This window comes from Coturnix japonica, chromosome Z, assembly GCF_054131305.1.
Source record: "Coturnix japonica strain WE chromosome Z, WE-NBRP24, whole genome shotgun sequence".
In the NCBI taxonomy this organism is placed as follows: Eukaryota; Metazoa; Chordata; class Aves; order Galliformes; family Phasianidae; genus Coturnix; species Coturnix japonica.
The window spans coordinates 936,597-951,182 of NC_140702.1; the positions used below are offsets into that span (position 1 = coordinate 936,597).

At 46.8% G+C, this 14,586-nt stretch overlaps 2 protein-coding genes across 2 annotated transcripts in view; one reads left to right on the top strand and one right to left on the bottom strand.

The window, feature by feature from the left end:
• The window catches only part of LOC107307923 (uncharacterized), a 201,861-nt gene that overhangs the window by 14,017 nt on the left and 173,258 nt on the right, over nt 1-14,586 (bottom strand). The gene's annotated exons all lie outside the window — the stretch shown is intronic.
• On the top strand, nt 11,921-13,984 carry LOC146753320 (uncharacterized). The gene is made up of 4 exons (XM_085530428.1): nt 11,921-12,068; nt 12,721-12,792; nt 13,170-13,317; nt 13,506-13,984. The coding sequence occupies exons 1-4, from the start codon at nt 11,972-11,974 to the stop codon at nt 13,783-13,785; spliced, it is 597 nt and encodes a 198-aa protein (XP_085386554.1). The 5' UTR covers nt 11,921-11,971; the 3' UTR covers nt 13,786-13,984.

Consider the following 14,586-nt stretch of genomic DNA (forward strand, 5'->3'; position numbering starts at 1 on the left):
ATGAAAAGAAAAGAAAAGAAAAGAAAAGAAAAGAAAAGAAAAGAAAAGAAAAGAAAAGAAAAGAAAAGAAAAGAAAAGAAAAGAGAAAGGAAGAGAAGAGAAAAGAAAAGAAGAGAAAAGAAAAGAAAAGAAAAGAAAAGAAAAGAAGAGAAAAGAAAAGAAAAGAGGAAAAGAAGTAGAGAAGAGAAAGAAATAGAAAAAAAAAAAGAAATAGAAAAAGGCAGAGGAATAGTAAATGAAGAGAGGGGAAAAAAGGAAAAAGACAAATAAAAGGATCAGCCATGTTCTGGATTTCTCAGGTGTCCAGGTTTCTCTTTATTTTGGTGTATCTCACTTTGGGACTCATGATGACTTTAGCTGCTGTGACAGTGTCTGACTCTGAAGCGTATCAGGATTACCTTTACTTAAGCTGATCCTGTGCTATGGAAAAGCTGATGACACTCCCACTTTTCTTTGGCAAAGGAAAAAAATTAAAAAATAAATAATTTAAAGAAAAAGTAAATCTTACACAGTGTGTCCTGATAAAAACGGTGTTGTTCTGTCAGTTTTGTAGAGCGGACACCAATCATCACCAAACTCCATCCAGACATTGAGCCACTGACCAGCTCTCTCTGGACCCAATCCTACATCCAATTCTTCATTCATAGAAAAGTTCACCAATCAAATTTATATCTTCCCAAAGTGGAGAGAAGGATGTTGTGAATTACTGTGCCAAACGCCTTACAGAATCACAGAATCACAGAATCACAGAATGACCTGGGTTGGAAGGAACCTCAAGGATCATGTAGTTCCAACACCGCTGCCTAGCAGGGCCACCAAACATACACATTTACTAGATCAGGTTGCCCAGGGCCCCATTCAACCTGGTCTTGAACACCTCCAAGGACGGGGCATCCACATCCTAACCACTCTCCTAGTGAAGAACTTCCCCCTAACATCCAACCTAAATCTTCCCTCATTTAACTTAAAACCATTTCCCCATGTCCTGCTATTGTCAGCCCTTTCAAAGAGTTTACTCCCCTCCTGGGAGTAAGTTCCCTTCAGGTATTGAAAGGCTGCAATGAGGTCACCCCACAGCCTTCTCTTCTCCAGGATGAACAAGCCCAACTCCCTCAGCCTGTCCTCATAGGGGAGGTGCTCCAGCCCCCTGATCATCTTCGTGGCCCTACTCTGGACCCTTTCCAAAATCTCCATGTCCTTACAGAAGTCAAGACAGATAGGCATTGGTGACTCTTCCCTTGTCTATTGATGCAGTGATGCAGATGGGGCCTCACAGGAGGGAGACAATCACTTCCCTTCCCCTGCTGGCCACCCCTTTTCTAATTCAGCCCAGGATATGCTTGGCCTTCCAGGCTGCCTAAGAGAACAGAAGCTACGGTCAGATAAGTTGGATTGACCAGAAGCTGCATCAGCAGTGCAAGAACCCTATTCTTTCCATATGCACGGTGTGGCCAGTGCAAGGGAGCTCTTTGGTGGCTGCCTGTGCTGGGAGGGCAACGGACGCTATTCTGCAGCCTTGGTCATCCCTGCTTCATGCTGCCTTCCCCATCCCCATCCCCACAGACCAGGCTGGGATGACTCCTGGATCACAGGCCAAGGTGACCAAAGGACTTGCCTTGCAGCACCTCAATGTGCCAGCCTGCAGAAGGAGCTGACAGGCTGTTCCTGGTGCTGTGGGAGCCTGCAGTCCCCTTGCAGTGTCAGGACTTGGTGCTGTGCCTCCAGATGGGTCACAGAGCCCCAAGCTGCACCCAGGGCACGGCCACAGGGGAGGAGAAGCTCCAGCCACCTTGCCGGGGCTTGTCCTCATCTGCATGTCCTCCTGTGGAACACACAGCTTCCCTCCTGAGCCCATCTCCCCATTCAATCCCCAGGAAGGCCCTCATAGAGAAAGCTCTTAGGCACTTACTTATTTAGGTATATAGAAAAAATTATCTATAGATAAAGAAATATTTATTTAGGTAGGCTTATTGGGGTAGGTGGTGGTTTTCTCTTCCACTCCCCAGACCGTTACTCTGGTAGTTGGAAAGCCAGTGCCCTTCACTTCGACGTTCCAGTTGCTTTTGCCTCTGCTCAGGGACTTCTTCGACAGGGTCCGCTGCTTTTGTTTTTTGAGGCCTACCTCAGCCCAAGATGCCATGGATGTTGCAGTCACATATGAGCTGGTAGATTCTTCCTCCTGGGACACTGCAGGCTTTGATGGACTGGCTGAGGTAAGGAGGTTCTCACAGCGCTTCAACTTCAGGGAGCGGATGTGCAGCTCCAGGTTCTCGCGTGTCTTATTCAGGAACCAAGCCAGATGGCTGGGGAAGTATCTGTGAACCAGCTGGGATTTTGATGCCATGGTGCCAGCTGGGCGGGTGAGGGACATCCCACGCTGCCGCCACATGGACTTCTGCATTAACTCAGGTAAGCAGTGAAGCTTTATCTCCAGGCATTTTCTGGCCATGTGCATGGAGAGCTTCCCAAAGGTTTTATGACCGAGCTGCAGCTTTGAGATGACAGCATGCGCTTTGCTGACGCACTGGCTCCTGGATTTGATGTCAGTCATGCAAAAGCTTGCACAGTCTGTCTGACAGCTGGCATCCTTTATCTTTGATGTGTTGTCTGAGCCAGGAAGTGCTATGGTAGCTGTGGGATGCTCTTGCTCCTTGTCTGCTGCGTGGCTCGGAGGCAAAGCATTCTCTGCCGACTCCTGGGGGCAGCACTGCTTCTGGGGATGCTCCTGTGCCTCAGCCTGGCCCTGGCTGTGAATCTGAGCCTTCTGCTGGATGGTCTTCCTGGCTTGACCCACATTCCAGGGCAGCAGAATATAGGGGGGGCATGGCACCAGTATGGGGAAATCTCCAGGGCTGGGTACACCACGGTCACTCTTCTGTTTCTTCTTGAGAACGTTGCCTGCAATGCATTTGCCCTTGGCCTGGGTCTGCCCTGGCTTGATGGGCTTGGGAAGGACATGGCTGCATTGTGTTTCCCGTGCCAGCTGATGGGAGATCAAGAGCAATTTGGGCAGGGCGGCCATGCGCACTTCCAGGCTTTTCTGGGCCATATGGACCGTGAGGGCTTTGTAGGTATCAGCGCACCACAGGCATCCAGTGGGGCAGACTGGCATCAGCTTTGCCTGTGCTCTGCTGGCTGCTTTCAAGGAATCCATGTTGCCTTTTCCAGTGCAGCTTTGGATCTCAGCTGAACTGCAGTGTGGAGAGTGTTTATGCAGAATGGCTTCGTGAGAAAGGACATGATGAAATTCCATTAGTTAAATTGTAAGAGAAGGTACGTGACTGGAGGCAGCAGCTGAGGGGAAATCAGGATGTGAAAGACAGGATATGTAGCTAAAGACAGAATATGTATCTAAAGGCAACGACGGCCTAAGGGAAAAACAAGATATGTAGCAATGTATAGACATAGCTGTGAAGAAAAAGTAACACACGGACATGGCTCAGTCATGCTCTTGGGTGGTCTCGAAAAACTGCTCCTGACTCCCCCAGCCCCAAATCCCCCAGATGCAAGTCATCCCCACCCTCAAAATATCCCCTACCTGCAGGTTTCCCAGTAAACAGTGACCCCAATGTGATATCAGGACCAGCACAGCGACGCAGAGAGAGACCTCAGCAGGAGCGGGTCAGCTGGACTGACCTGGGATAAAGAAATCACTGATCATTGGAGTGGTGAACACAGCCGAGGGCAGGATGGGGTAGAGCACATTTGCTGAAGAACAGGCAATTATCGGACCCCTCCTGCATATCCTCACTAAGAGAGAGGTTAAGCATTATGCTGCAAGGGTCTGCTGGCTGATGGCATCGTTCAAAGCCAATGGATTTCTGGCTACAGCTGGCACTACTGTAGCCAGAATATAACAACAATATAACAACGGGCTGCAGATGCAATTTGGAAAGCTATAGGACAAGGAGGCTGGGATGCTTCTCCTTGGGACCCATAGACTTGTGGATGTTCAGATTCCTCAGGTGCTCATGAACCTGATCTTTGCTTACAGTGAGGATGTAGATTCCGAAACCCCCTCCTACCAAACCCAAAGTTTGAGGGCTGCGTGGTGAGTAGTTATCAGAAAAGACTGAGGCAAAAAAGTTGCTGAGTTCCTCATCCTTCTCCTCATCTGTTGTACAGGCCTGCGTGTGTCACTGACAAGGGGGATACGCCCTCCTGGATTTTCTTTTTCTGGTTGAGGTACATGTAGAAGAGTTACATGTTCTTTATGGCATCCCTTGTGAAGTTCAATTTAAGCAGGGTTTTGGCTTTCCTGAGCCTATCAACAGGCTCTGACTGATCAGGTGGCCTATAGTAGACACCGCTCACAAGGCTCTCTTTCCTGCCTTGGTGTCTTAACTGTCACCCATATGACTTCTTTAGGGACAGCTCTTCACATTCTGTTCTTTCCTGTGTAGGTAGCAATGCCCACTCCCTTCCTTCCTCACCTGTGCCTTCTGAACTGCTTGTAGCCACCAATAGGCACACTCCAGTCAAGATAATCATCCCACCAGGTTTTGGTGACAGCAACTATATTGTGGTTTTACAGGAGCACAGTAGCTTCCAGCTCCTCCAGATTGTTTCCCAAGCTGTGTGCACTGCTGTAGAAGCACTTCAGCTGGATAGCTGGTCTTCTCACTTCCTTAAAGGATAACTCCTTAATTCCTTTTAGGTATTTCCCTTGATTTTCCCCATTGGCTTCTCCTGTTGCTCCAGCACAGAATCACGGAATCACAGAATCATAGAATCACCAGGACTGGAAAAGACCCATGGGATCACCCAGTCCAACCATCCACCCATCACCAAGAGTTCTCACTAAACCACGTCCCTCAGTACAACTTCTCCCAGGTCTAATTCCTGAAAACTCAGCATGACAGGAGATAAGATCCAGAGGTACTGTGTTTATTCTGGGGTTTAAGGAGACCTGGAAAACAGCAGTAAGTAAAGAGCAGTGGAGGAAACGGTGCTTTGGAAAGGTGATTTCATGTAGGAGATGTTGGGGAGGGTGCAGAGGTCATCAAATCACTGTTATTTGCCTATGGAACAGCATCTCTGCTTCCTACCGGGGAAAACGGTGCAAATTTGTCACCACGACAGGTGCCAAGCACATACCCAGCACACAGCGCTGTTCAAGCACTTTGGTTTTGCAGAGGCTGCTCTTTGTAGATGTCACAGAGTTCTCTCTAGAGCTCACTCCGTGACAGCGGGAACAAACCCGGGCAGAGAAGGAACAAAAGTACCTCCCCTCTCTAACTGCACGGTGCGGCGGCCAGGCCTGGCCCGGCTACGTGCGCTCGGAGAAAGGGGAAGCGAAGGGAGATTGCGATTGGATCTAGGAAGGAAAAATATAAAAAAAAGAACGTTCTGAGAACAAGCGGCAGTTTAATGAACCCAACGTCACTAAACAACAACGAGAGAATTTCAACAAGGAGAAAAAAATTAAGTCCCAATCTCACCGGCGGGCTGTGGGAGGGTGGAAGGTACCTCCCCTCCGGTGCTGTCCCCTCCCCCCATGCCCATTTAATGCACCGAAAAGCAAAGAGGGGAGGGGAGGGGATCTGGACTATGCTCTCAGCCCCAGGGTTTCAATTCTGGGGTGCTCCTGTGTGGAGCAGGGTGTCAGTCCCTTCCAGTGCAGGATATTCTCTGATTCTTTGATTCTTAACAGTAACATGAAGTCGTTCTTTTCACCTTGCATTAGTTCCTGGTTTGTGGAAGCTTCTTCAAGCTACCTAATACTTATGACACGATGAATCAGTTCACCTCTGCTGGTGTCCTGGTTTCAGCTGGACAGAGCTGATTTTCTTCCCAGTGTCTGGTACGATACTGTTTTGGCTTAAGGAGAAAAACAATGCTGGTAGCACACCAGTATGTCACCTGTTGCTGAGCAGCACCTCGGACTGTCCTGCCAGCAAGGGGTTGCTGCTGACACAAAGAGCTAGAACGGGACAGAACCAGAACCACTGACCTAAAATGGCCAGAGTGACATTCCATAACGTACGAAATCATGTGGAAAAAAAACAAACAGCAGAACTGAGGAGAGAGGGCTGGGGGGACAGCTGCTGTGTGGGGACTGGCTGCACATCTTACTTTCATTTATACAACAGATTTGTTACCGGGGATGGTTGCATGCATTTAAAAATCAAAGAACAAGCGGAAAGCTATGCAAGGAAGTTTAATAGCAAATACTAAATACTTTTTATTGTGATTACATGACTGGCAAAAACCAACCTCTGGCAGTGTTCAAGAGGCACAATATAATTGAAATTAAGCTAACGAATCAAGCAAAATAGGAGAGAGAATGAGTCCCAAAACCGAGAGGCCTACTGTAAAACTCTAGGCAAAACGGCTGAAGGCTCCCACACACTCCCCTGAATGACAGAACTCAAAAGACGTCAGTCCAGCCTGGGAGTCAGATAATACAGTGTCCAGGTCCCATGACTTATCTCTGACCGTGCTGTTGTCTGGGATATGTAGTCTTCTTCTGTAAGTTGCACATTCAGTAAAATTATTCATGCTTTATATGATGTTATGATGTGGAATACTGATGGCAAAATTACAAAATTATTAAACTATGACATTCCACCCATTATTCAACATCATTACATTATGCTTAATACACACACACACACTCAAATGTATAGTTGTGAGTAATCAACAACCTTATTTTCTTATCAGTTTATATCTAGTCCACACAAATCCCTAAGCTGAGAATAAAACTTCATAACTTAACTCATTATCATTTATTAATTTTGAGAAAAATGGCAAAACTGCCAGAAAAAGGAAAACATGACAGCAGTGGAGGGGAAAGGCAGCTCTATTAGGGCGTCCCCCACATCAAGGTGCACTCATCCTTTCCCAGCTTCCACAGCAGATTCCTTTTGAATTATACTTCTTTCCATGTGTGCTCTACACATGCATGGCCAGTGCACGATATAGAGCCCAGATGGAAAACCTGCTTACAGAAAGCCTAGTTAAGGTATACAGAAAAAGTGTTTCCTTAACATTAATCCACTCTATCTCAAGTCCTGTACCTAACTGGACACTCGTCAAATATTTTCTGAGACTCTACCTATATATCTACAAGAAAATCATTGGCTGCACTCCCCCAACATCAAATTCCCTTGTGGTACACATTGGACATTCCCATTTTTGTCCATCACCCACCATGTACACCCAGGTCCCTGTGCAAAGACAGTACCCCAGAGAGGTTTGCCCTTTCCAGATGCTGGAAGGACCCAAACTGTTTTTCCCAACACACGCTTTATGTGTACTACAGGAACCTTATCTCCCTCCACGGTACGTAGGGAGCTGGATTGGTTAGGACCATTACGATTACTAGATCCTCGAGTGTTGACCAACCAGGTGGCTTCTGCTAAATGGTTCTCCCAATTTTTATACATTCTGCCAGTCCAAGTCTAAAACCTCTGCTGCTGTATGGCTCCACACGACAATATCATCAATATACTGCAAGTGTTCAGGAGCATTACCCTGTTCCAAGACAGCTTGGATCAACCCATGGCAAATTGTTGGGCTGTGCTTCCACCCTTGAGGTAAACGGTTCCAGGTATACTGAACAGCTCTCCAGGTAAAAGCAAACTGTGGCCTACATTTTGCAGCCAATAGGATGGAAAAGAAGGCATTAGCAATGTCAATGGTGGCATACCACCTAGCTTCTTTTGACTCCAGTTCATACTGGAGTTCTATCATGTCTGGTACAGCAGCACTCAATGGAGGTGTGACTTCATTCAGGCCACGGTAATCTACCGTCAGCCTCCATTCCCCACTGGTTTTACGCACTGGCCATATGGGGCTGTTAAAAGGCGAGTGAGTTTTGCTAATCACTCCCTGATTCTCTAATCATCAAGCCCCACAGCAGAAGGATCATCTGACAGACCAGGTAAAGCTGACAGCTGCTTAACACCGTTTGTGTTAACAGCAGTTATCCCAAAGGCCCATCGATACCCCTTGAAATCCTTAAAATATCCCATCCTAAGGTAATCGATACCCAAAATACATGGAGCCTCTGGACCAGTCACAATAGGGTGTTATTAAACCATGACATATAGTTATACATTTAGTTATGTTACATTTAATTGTACTATTTAGCTATCATAGTTTTACATACGTGTATATATGTATATATATCAACCATGACGTAATAATGTAGAATAAGGGGTGGAATGTCATGGTTTTGTAATTCTGTAATTTTGCTATCAGTATTCCACATAATAATATCATGTAAAGCATGGATAATTTTAGCGAATGCGCAGTTCACAGGAGAAGACTAGATATCTCAGAGAACATCACAGTCAGGGATAAATCATGAGACCAGGACACTATATAATCTCGCTCCCAGGCTGGAGTTCTCTCTCTCTCTGACTTCTCAGAGAGTGGGAAGCGTTCCAGCCGTGTCGCCCAGAGTTCACAGTAGGCCTCTCGATTTTCGGGGACTCTCTCTCTCTGTTTCGTTCTATTTATTAGCCTAAATTATTTTATATTATATTGTGTTATCCTGTATTCTGGTATCATATTTAGTAAAATAAGTTTTCCTCCTTAGATTGCTGCTGTTTTTATCCCATTCCCCTTTTTTCCTTTACTTTCCGGGCCAGGGAAGCCCTACGGGGTGGCTCCCCTCTATCACAGGCATAGGTAAATCTAGGTAACCCGTGACACTTGCCTCATGAACCAGATTTTCTCTTGTCTGAATTGTTGCCTGCAAAAGGTCCCATAAGGCTGCATTGGCAGGTCCATTAAGTGAAAGACATGTGGAACGCTACCTACTGGAATTTGTAACAGTAGAAAATACTACAATAAAATTAAAAATAAAACCTTGACTTGGAAAACTACAATGCATTGTCACGGTTTTGTAATTTTGCTATCAGTATACCACATCATAATATCATGTAATGCATGGATAATTTTACCGAATGTGCAGCTCACAGAAGAAAACTACATATCCCAGAGAACATCACGGTCGGGGATAAGTCACGGGACAAGGACACTATATGATCTCACTTCGGGGCTGGACTCGCCCTCTTGAATCCTCGGAGCCAGGGGGGAGCGTGTGGGAGCCTTCCTGCCGTTTAGCCTAGAGCTACAGTAGGCCTCTTGGTTTTGGGACTCACTCTCACTCCTATTTTGCTTGATTCGTTAGCCTTAATTTTAGTTATATTGTATTATATTGTGTTATCCTGTATTTCGATATAGAATTTAGTAAATAAGTGTGCCTCCTTAGATTGTTGCCTCTGTTCTCTTTTCTAATTTCCCTTTTTTCCCTTTCCTTTTCGGCCAGCAAACATGCAGGCCAGCTGTCCCCCCGTCACTGGCACAGGTAGATTTTCGCTTAACCCGTGACATGCATAAAGCAGCACACATTAATACTGTAGTCTTACTTGGTCTGCTTTTTAATACAGAAGTCACACTTAGGCTGTATTATTCTGCACAGGAAACATAGCTATATTTGTCAGGGGATGGGATCAGTGGGATTTCTGTTGTTTTGCATCCTGATACACTTCAGTCTGCGGTGAAGCTTGAGATTCCTTCAATGTGTACAGATGAATATGAAGACAGTATTGCACATCCAAACCAACTCTGCAGGAATACTAAAACAACGGGCCTTGTTTGGAAACATACTCCTTAATAAGGTGCTCAAAAAGTTCTAACTCAGAAAGGCCGAGCAGAGTTTTCTTGCCTCAAGGTGTGCCTCAAGAGGTGCTTTGTGAGGTCATAATGGGCACCATGGTGACGTTCAGGAACCCCATACTATGTCACGCCAGGAGGAACCAGTTGACCAGTCTTGCCTCAAGCCTCCAAGGAGGGTGCTTGCTGGTTGTGGACGAGAGGTAGCATGGGGCAACTACGGGAGACAACTGCTCCCAGGTGTTGCTTTTTGCTCTTCCTTCTCCTTTTCCTTGTGACTCCATGTCATGGGCGACCCCGCAATGTTGCGTGGGAAGGCCTTAGTCCAGGTAGGTTGGGCACTGAGCGAAGCAGAGGGGAAACAAACTCTTAAAGCTGCCTGGAAAGCAGTGTTGGATGGTGGGTCTGCCAGGGAAAAAACAGGCCCTTACATCGACTCTGTTCCCTTTGAAATGATGGCTTTCCAGCTTCACCAGGCATCCCACCATGGAGCAGAGAGGGACATCCTAGAGGGGAGAGCTGTGCCCACTGAGCACAGAGGGCCTGGAGCACAGCAAACTGATGGGTAAATGGTGCAGCAAGGAATATTGCATGGCATTTCTGCTTTTCTCTATTCCAGATTATCGTGTCGGTGACACGTATGAAGCAGATCCCATGGAAGGTGATCTGGAACGTCTCCAGGATTCCAGGGGTATGTTTTTCCTTGGGGATGCACCTGGTCCCTGGCCATGGCTCACCCAGGACACTACTCTAGGTCTGGCAAAATCTGGACCTACGTGTGGCTCACAAAACACTACGTGATCCCCTGCCAGGCTCTGCAGGCTCTTACCTTGATGCCTGGCACAAGATAGAAAGTAAGCGTTTCTTCTGTTTCTTTATAGATCTGCCTGTACGCCGTATATCTGGGCGGCACCATTTTCATCGACCTCAAGGCTACCCCAGGGGTGAGTGGTCTGTCTTTGTTCATTTCACAGCATCACCAGGTATTCTCAGTCTTGTCTTCCTGTGGAACATACCTTACAATGGTCTTTGCTGATGCTGGGATGTGGAGAAGAGCAGAGTGCCAATCAAGAGAGCACAGGGATATGGCCTGGGATTCTTTGCCCTGCACAGCAGTGTTTGCCAGCAGCTTCATCCCTGTGTCTCCTGAAGTGATGCCAGCAAGGGCAGAAGCATTTAGGGCATGGTTTAGAGCTTCCTTCTAAAAGGGACGTGGAGATTCAGAAAGCATGTATGTCCATGCTGCACTACAGGTCTCAGGCTGCAGAGAATGCCTGGTCCTGTCACTGCTACAGGAGGGCAGCAGGGATACCACCCGTGTGCGGTGTGAGCAAATGGATGATCTGCTCAGCCTGGTGGTAGAACTAAAGGGGGAAGTAGAAAAGTTTAGGAGCATCCAGGATTGTGAGAGGGTGACTGACTGATGGAATCACTCTGCCATACCTACAAGAAGGGTGCACAGGAGATGCTCTTCAGGCAACAGGGGATTATCTACACACTCACAGTCAGATGGGGAGGGCGGGGGGGGGTATCTCAAAGACAGCAAAAGATCAAAAACAAGTCCCTGTTCCGGGCAGCAAGCAGATCGCCTCTCAGCTTATCCCACCTTCCCAAATGATCTTACATAACAGCTATGAAGCTCTGGAGCTGCAAAACAGACTTGGATGGTGGGTCCACTGGAGAAACAACTAGTCTCTGACACACAGTCTGCTCACCCGTGCCCCAAGTAGGGGCTGGGATGGTGTCAGCAGAGCCGTTTGCTGTCCAGCAGGTTCTGCACTCACGACTAATGGAAATGCACACTTTTGTCCTTATGTGCTCCCCATGGGGTTTACGTATGCTTCAAGGATGTCACAGGGTCCCCAGTGAGCAAGGGCAGTCTGTCCTGCAGACAGGCTTCGAACTGCAGGCTGTTTCCTTGAGACAGCATCTGGGGAGCTGTCACGTCGAAGCCCACAGCTGAAACAGGCTCATGCACGCATTGAAAGAATGTTCATACGTGTGTGGATTCTGCCTGTTGCTCACGCAATCCATCTCTGGTCACTGCGGATCCCTTAAGAAGCAGCATATTGAGACAGCTCTTGACAGCTTTTCCGGTTTTCTCTATTCCAGATGCTGATCGTGTCGGTGACACGTATGAAGCATATCCCATGGAAGGTGATCTGGAACGTCTCCAGGATTCCAGGGGTATGTTTTTCCTTGGGGATGCACCTGATCCCTGGCCATGGCTCACCCAGGACTCTAGTCTAGGCCTGGCAGAATCTGGGCCTACGTGTGGCTCACAAAACACTACGTGATCCCCTGCCAGGCTCTGCAGGCTCCTTATCTAGAAGCCTGGCACAATATGGAAAGGAAGCCTTTCTTCTGTTTCTTTATAGATCTGCCTGTACGCCGTATATCTGGGATGCGCCGTTTTCATCAGCCTCAAGGCTACCCCAGGGGTGAGTGGTCTGTCTTTGTTCATTTCACAGCATCACCAGGTACTCTCAGCCTTGTCTTCCTGTGGAACATACCTTACAATGGTCTTTGCTGATGCTGGGATGTGGAGAAGAGCAGAGTACCAATCAAGAGAGCACAGGGATATGGCCTGGGATTCTTTGCCCTACTCAGCAGTGTTTTCCAGCAGCCCCAGTGTTGTGTAGGCAGAAGCATTCACAGAAGAGCTTAGAGCTTCCCGGGGATCCTTTTCCCTAGCTGATCTATACATGGTTTGTTTTGTGCCAATATGGTGCCTCTTTTGGCACCTGGTACCATATTGACACATACTTGTGAGTGGAATAGGGAAAGAAGTGTCTGTCAGTAGGAGTGTTTTTTGCCATTCAAGGCTTAACAGATTAATTGCAATGTATGTCAGGAGCTGTTATTATCTGCCTTTGGTTGCAGATGTGGCCTTGGGTGCTGGCTCTGCAGCTTCTCATAGGGTTCCTTATTTTGAGTCTTGGAGGAATTGCATGGCTAAGAGCTGTGTGTAGGTTTCTCTTGAGAGATGCCAAGTGCATCCAGAAGGCCAGCCTGACTCTCCTGAATTTGTTGATTATGAAAGAGTTACCACCATCTGAAATAAAAATGTTTCTCCTCTGTGTTTCCTTCTAGCTGTTGCACCTCAGATTCCTTATCCACGTTCTCAGATGGATCTTGATTTTGGGCCTGAAGAGTATCCCAAAGGTATGTTGTCAGTGCTGATTTACCTGAAGGAATAAACAGTTTCTTACTGAGAGGAGGATACAATCAACTGCTGTGGAGAGCTTCTGTAGAGGATGTGTTTACTGCCATTCAAAGCAGAAGAATTGCATTCAAACATGCAACTGGAGCTGTTTTGATGGTAGTGGTGGAGCTGGCCAAGTGGGATTAGTGGTACCATTGCAAGTAGGCTTGTGCTCAGGTGGACTGTAAGACATCATCCTCATCCTCTGCTACTAAGGCACAAGAATCAGGGATGATAATGGTGTGAATACTCCAATCACCTGCACTTCTTCACTACACTGTGATGTCGTCAGTAGTGCAGAACTCACGAGTGTGTTGCACTGTCTTGTGTTCTCCAGCTGCCGGAGGTGTGAGAACTGCAGAGCATGTGGAACAGAAACAAGGAGGATATAAATCTGCCTTTGCAGTGCTTGCCGTTCTGTTCTTTCTGATGGTTCTGGCTGCTTTGGCTTACCTGGCAAAACGTCTGCTGATGAAGAGACAAAAGTGAGTTGTTTCTCTAGTACTCTTCCCTAGGTGGCTGCGTTGTACAGGGAAGCTCTTGCAATGAGAGCCTACCAGAGCACAGTGAGCAATGGACAGCCATCTGCTGGGATTTCTGTTCAGGGATCACTTTGCCTCATAACTCCTACAAATTTGGAGTCTTGTCTAAAATCCCTTTCTTTTTGTTGCAGAAAAACAATGACATTTGAAGCTGTCATGAAAAATGAAGACCCAGCTCCAGCAGAAAAACGACAGCCAGTAGCTCGAATTACCATAGAAATTCAAGATGTTTCTGGGGATTCACAGTCACGTCGGAAGGGTCTTGTCCGATGTATATTCTCACCAATCACTGCCTTATTCAGACAGTCCCCACAGCAATCCTCTATGCTTGACCTTTGCAAGCAGTCAGGAATCGCTGGTACAAGCAAAAAGGCACTAACATCAGGAAAAGAGGAGAAAAATGCATCCTGATGTGGAAAAGCAGTGAAATTGGTTGAATCATAGAACTCCTGGTGGACTTTCCCAGTTCCAGCAGTCCATTTCCTGATGTCATTACTTAAGGATGACCATTATAGCATTCACCGCTTATTCCATATCATGACATCATGCCCAAGTTGTACAACACATATATGTATATCTAAATAGTCAATAAACTATAATTACCATCATATACAGATTTATGTACTTATGTGCACGTATACCTAAAACTTCTGACTGTTCTCTCCCATCATCAAGTCTCCTTCTGGTACAAACTCAACATCCCTGTTTGGTTTTTTGCATTTTCCACCATGTCCCTGAGCAAAATCAGTCCCACAGGTGGGCTGGCATTTGCCCAAGGCAATGGTGATCCAAACTGTTCTCCCTCATAAATTCTTCTTATGTACCACGGGGACTCCATCCCGTTGTTCAGTACATAAGAGGCTGGACTGAGCAGGGCTATCAAGACCGGCAGATCCCAGAGTGTTGACTAACCAGGTGGCTTGGGCTAAACGTTTATCCCAGTGCATGAATGTTCTGCCAACTATTGCTTTCAGTGTAGTTTTTAACACTCCGAAGTATTGCCTTTTCCAGAAGCTGGTGCATTGCAGAGGGTATGAAATGTCCACTCAGTGAAATCCTCTTTGGCCCAGATGTTTATGAGGGCATTATTAAAATGAGTTCTATTATCCTAAGATTTGCTATTCTGGTATTTTGGGTGGAGGTATGGGTCACAGGGTGTGTTTCCATACACACTCAGATGTTTGCTTCCACCATTGCAAGCACATTGTGCTT

Excerpts from the sequence above, each read along its gene's own strand:
- LOC146753320 (XM_085530428.1), top strand. The coding sequence starts at position 11,972 with ATGGAAAGGAAGCCTTTCTTCTGTTTCTTTATAGATCTGCCTGTACGC. Across the intron at positions 12,069-12,720 it reads GCCTCAAGGCTACCCCAGGG|CTGTTGCACCTCAGATTCCT; the intron begins GTGAGTGGTCTG and ends GTTTCCTTCTAG. Across the intron at positions 12,793-13,169 it reads GCCTGAAGAGTATCCCAAAG|CTGCCGGAGGTGTGAGAACT; the intron begins GTATGTTGTCAG and ends TGTGTTCTCCAG.